Genomic DNA, 5,663 nt, shown 5'->3' with positions numbered 1-5,663 from the left:
CTGATCCAATGAACCATGTATTGTTCAGATGTCAAACTTTCCCCAACCAGCTGGTCTGAGATAAAGGGTGTCAGTGAATGAGTTTCACACTGCTTTTAGCAGTGTTCCAATAACACCACATGGAGGAGCAGACATGAAAAATGGGTAAACCGAGCTCAGGTCTTCACCATGACAAGTAATTGCTTTCACCACCAGGTTACCACCGTCCTCATTTCAGTTTGAAGTGACCTCAGCTGAAGATTTCTGCAATTAAGAGTGACTGAAAGTCAGATATTGTATACAGAGAAATTGCTATAAACTGCATGCAAGTTATTGGATGTTTTCAACACACTTTAGACTTTATGTGCTTTATGCCATGTAATGTATTATCCAAGACACATTCCTAGGTCCCTGTCAACAAAGCAATCGTAATGTTGCAACTTGTTGTAACTCTATAGTTTATCATAGATTTAAGAATTTACTGTAGTACAAATTCTACAGGGATCAAGAAGCTGGACTGCAAACACTCCCGTTCATGCGCCATGTGTTCGTAATGTTATGACCTATGGTAGCTCTATATTTCATCATAGGAATGGCTTAGTGATACAAAAGCTTTTGAGATCAGTTTCTTGGACCAGAACGGCCTAGTTCCAGGCTACACAAATATTGATCGTCTTTATCATCAGTTTTGTTTGCCTGCTGGGTCGTGACATTTATGAATGTAAATGTAGGTCAACAACTTCTTCACCCCAAGAGTCTTGTCAAAAGCTCAGGATAGTAACTGTAGTCAAGTCTTGAATTATCGTAAATGACAGGTATATTGAGTGCACAGACAAGTACCTAGACCAACTCACACAGATATTTACCTCAAGACATAGAGCAAATTACAGTTGCACAAGTTCACTTTTAAATTTAAACATCAGAAAAGCAGTTCCTAAAATGTAATCATGAAATATGATGGAAAGAAGCCTGGACACTTTCTTCATTACTGTGCTAATCTAGACTTATTTGAGCTTTCTTGGATGTGTCTGAGTAGATGACTTTGAATGTTATTATGAAATACAAACCTAAAATACCTTTCAGGTTAGGAAGATAATTCCTATTTATTTAATATTTATTGCTGTTATTATAAACAGCACACCTGCCACAAACATCTGGACATGTTGGTTTATAGGACATGTTGTAGGATGTATACCAACAACTGTTATTCGCCATAATACACCATAAGAGGTGACTAATGGGATCGGGTGTTCAACCTTGCTCACTTGGCTGACACATATCATTACCTTACCCCACACATAAATGTTATTTTCTGAATAGGTAAACTCTTACATTATTTTCAGTGCACCCCTCTTACAAGTTAGGTACATTGCAATGTACCCCGCTGCCAGTGGCACACCCTTTCAGTGCTTTATGGTAATACTTCTTTATATTGAATAGCATTGAATCACACATGATGCACTGAAATTACTGATGTTTTGCGAATGCAAATCGATGGAAGGGAGATAACTCTAAATTTGTTATGCTTGAGTCTGCAAAATCTAGTGATGACTGCAGAAAGATTTGCTTTGCATTCCACTAAATAAATTTTTACAAAACGTTCAAATGTAGTCCCATGGAATATTAAGAGCGTGAATTACACCACAGCAATTTTACAAATACAATACCTGGGGAAAAACAGCAAAATGCAAGATTTGAATCATCTGATTTTCACACAGGTTGACTGCAGTGCATGATCCAAACTGTTCAAAATTAACATTGAGGTGGTAAGATAAATATGGGGCTCAGGAAACAAACAAACATCAAGAGAACATCAACCCATAAGTGAACAACCTATATTGTATCACAATTGTGTATGTCGATACTCATGCTGTTGATCACTGGATTGTCTTGTCCAGACTTGTTTATTTGGTTATTTGCATTTGGGTAGATTAGGTACTTCAAATTGACTAAAATAATAGGTGATTTTGATCTGAGATATTTAATCTCTTATCTTGCTCTTGTTATTTATTTAAGTACACACATAAAAATCTGTTTCTTTTTTCAGAAGCTTTCAATGATGACAGAAAACAGCCTAGTAGCAAGCCCCTTCCGGTGCTGGAGGCGTCCAGACTTGCCCAGCAAGTGTACTTATGGCTCTAGCAAAGAGTCCCCTCACATACATCGCAAGTGGTGAGGCATACTTTATGTTTAGGTCATTTCTTTAATGCACATCTGTTAGTCTCCATGTTCTCACTGAAATCTTAACTACTGCTGCAATGAATCCATGAGGGGAATATGATATATGTCATAAGTATTGGGTAATGAATATGAATATCGTGGGACGAGTACCTTTACAAGTCAATAGTAGATGCAGTTTTCCTTTTCTGTACTGACCAGCCAAAGATTTAACACAACTGTGGCTTTTTTAAAAGATTTTAAATATAACATACATTATATTTGTGATAAGTTTTAGTAATGTACAAATTCTAGTACTTTCTTGAGTTGAGTCCCCTCAGGGATACAAACCCACACCCTCAGTCAGGCACCTAATTGCCAGCACTTGAAGTAATCATCGTAACCCTCTTCCACTACATGACATTGTGTAATGAAAGTTTTTAAACTTGAATGCTTGCTTTTATGACTTTTCATTTTTTCCAAAATTCCGTTTCTTTTGCTGTTCAGTATGTGTTAAAACCACAGGTAAATAAAACACCCTTTTTACAAAATTTATAGTAATAATCATATTAATTCATGTTGATACTGTTTTGTATCAAACTGTCCAGTTGCTAACCTGGCATATTAGTCAGATATTGTAAACAGATCTGAACAGAAGAGTTTTGATTATATTAGTAAAGTGGATTGACAGGATGCATGAATATTCGATAAATGCATTGAGCTCATAAAATGATTCAGGTCAGTAAACCATATAAGGTTTTACCGACAGTTAAACAAGAGAAAAACCTTTTTGACTATTTTTTAAAAAATTATTTCATCTTGGAAGGCCTAGGATTTCTCCCACATGGGTACAAAGTCGAAAATTCCGTTTTCATTTCCTCCATCGTGGTATTGCTTGTATTTAGCTATAAGCAAGGTCAGGCCATACTCGCTGAACTTAAGTGGGAAAGTGGGGCTGTTGAATGGCTGAAGTGTTCGTTTATCATGCTGCACACAACCGAGTTCAATTCTCCTCATGGACACACAGGATAAATCCCATTTCTGGTGCTACCTGTCATGCTGTTGCCAGGATACCTCTGAAAGTGCCATAAAATATCACTGCCAGGAGTGACTGTTGAAGGACAGACAACCAATGCAGTACAATTGCAATAGTTTTTTTTCTGCTTGAATACACTAATGTAAAGTCATTTCCAAAAAATATGTAGAGTTTATATGAAATAAAAACAAGCTGAAGTAGTTTCACTCTCTTTAAGTAACTGACAAAAAAAGAGTTAAATGCCAAAACCCCTGCTTACTATACTTAGTTAAAGATGCAGTAATCCAGAGTCCTTATTCTCGAAAAGTTCATGGCCCTAAGAATTCTTAACTTTGATCGCAGCCAATGTGTTAAGAATGGGCTTAAGAATTTCGTAGGGCTACAAGCGTTTCGAGAATAGCTAGCCAGGTTTGTTAACCACGACCATGGCATACTACAACATGTTAAACAATGAACAGGGGTGGAAATAACACATTGCCCCATGTCCCAGTCTAGTGTTTTTTTCTGTCGGGCAAGCTAATTTGTATATCACACTGTGTCCAATTGACTTTCCATTGTTGATTATGTAGTTTAATTAAATAATCAACAAGAAAATCGGCTGGTGTAATGAAAAAATTATCAGGGCAAGTGTTTTTTACAAGGGCCACTGTACCAGGGTACATTAGCATTAATGGCAATTCAAGAATTATTTCCATCCCTGATGAAACTTGTAGCAGGGTTGTATTGCAGCCTACTAAAACAAGGGTCTAGAAATGCCCAGATCACTTAATTCACAAGTAATTTGAGTCCTCTGTAAAGTGATAGGTATAGTGTACAGTACTGAAAGTTTTTAGAATCACTGAGGTAAATGAACTTCATGCTTCTTGTCAAGAATAGTCATGTGCTTGAGAAGGGGCGGTGGGGTAGCCTAGTGGTTAATGCGTTAGCTTGTCAAGCCACAGACCCGGGCTCATTGCTCTACATAAGTACACAATGTGTGAAACCCTTTTCTGGGGTCCCCAGGAATGATATTGCTGGAATTTGCTGAAAGTTGTGTAAATCCAAACTCCCTTGCTCTCACTTTTCAAGTATTCAACTGTAGAAGCAAAACAACATTCTGTGCAGTATAAGTAAACTTAATCTCAGTGTATTTCGTTTCACTCCACCACTGAGTCTAACAAAACCTAGTAGAAGGTCGCGTTAGCTAACCTTTGAGCGACCAATGACTGTCCAATCAAACGCAAGACAGTTGAATAGATTCAACCAATCAGACAATGGCTACTATTTAGGGATCAGAGGGACTTTCAAAATAATCAGGTCACCGACACAGATCTCTCCACAAACAAAAATCCGCATATAACATAGTAATTTGACCTGCAGTATATACACTTTTGGGTTTCTGTTGACATGGTTACCATTAGCTAATATTTCCGCAAGATAACATCCTTGAATGTTGCCAAAAACACAATTTTCAGCAACTGTTTACTCACCATTGTCAAGGCTGTATGTACACCATGTGCATCACCCGGAAGCCAGCGTCTGCTAAATAGCATTCAGAATCGTTAGGGTATAAATCTTTTCAAGATAAAAAGTTCAAAAGGTATGTGCGAATGTGTATTTTCACGATTTGGTAAGCTGTGTTTTGATTAGTCAATCTCAAAGGTTACCTGACGCGACCTCCCATAAGGTTTTGTTACACTCAGTAGTGGAGTGTAACGAAAAGTACTGAAAATATGTTGACTTAGACTAACATTCTGTGTGTCATGCTTGATGGTTTTTCATGTTGATTTCATCAAATATTTACATACACCTGGCCTGAAGTTGGGTCAAGGATGCTGCTGTATCCATGTCATATGATCCATGTCATGATCCATGTCATATGATCCATGTCATGATCCATGTCATATGATCCATGTCATATGATCCATGTCATGATTCATGTCATATGATCCATGTCATATGATCCATGTCATGATCCATGTCGTATGATCCATGTCATATGATCCATGTCATGATCCATGTCATATGATCCATGTCATATGATCCGTGTCATGATCCATGTCATATGATCCATGTCAGGTTACCTGAGTTACTTGTTATCTTAGCAGTATATATCGATAAACGTAATATGTGTTTAACAGACTGTCATAAAGATTTCAGAGACACATTCCAAAATAAATGAACAAGAACAGTGGTTTTTAGGGGGTTTCTCAAATATATTTCAACCTTCTTATTTTTTTCTTATTCCTTTGAGCATAGTGAAAAATCACAGTGCAACTGTGACATTGTACAGGACACTTCAGGTCATGTTGCTACAGGTCATCCTGACATGGCTGACAGTACAAGTACAGCTCCACTGGGGCGTGGTGTGTTATTCTACCCTGGGTGTGTGGTATGTTATTCTACACTCTGTGTGTGTGTGTGTGGTGTGTTCTTCTACCCTGGCTGTGTATGCTGTGTTATTCTACCCATAGTGTGCATGATGTGTTATTCTACCCATAGTGTGCATGAT

At 37.6% G+C, this 5,663-nt stretch overlaps 1 protein-coding gene across 1 annotated transcript in view; it reads left to right on the top strand.

The window, feature by feature from the left end:
• LOC137290876 (cystathionine beta-synthase-like) overlaps positions 1-5,663 on the top strand; it is a 43,132-nt gene that overhangs the window by 13,206 nt on the left and 24,263 nt on the right. The window contains exon 2 of the mRNA XM_067822046.1: positions 2,027-2,151. Coding sequence (XP_067678147.1) covers positions 2,036-2,151 — 116 coding nt within the window. The 5' untranslated portion in view covers positions 2,027-2,035. The remainder of the gene's footprint in view (positions 1-2,026; positions 2,152-5,663) is intronic.

This window comes from Haliotis asinina, chromosome 1 (genome assembly GCF_037392515.1).
Source record: "Haliotis asinina isolate JCU_RB_2024 chromosome 1, JCU_Hal_asi_v2, whole genome shotgun sequence".
NCBI classification, from domain to species: Eukaryota; Metazoa; Mollusca; class Gastropoda; order Lepetellida; family Haliotidae; genus Haliotis; species Haliotis asinina.
Note: the sequence above shows the minus strand (reverse complement) of the source record. Positions and strands in the feature narration are given on the sequence as shown.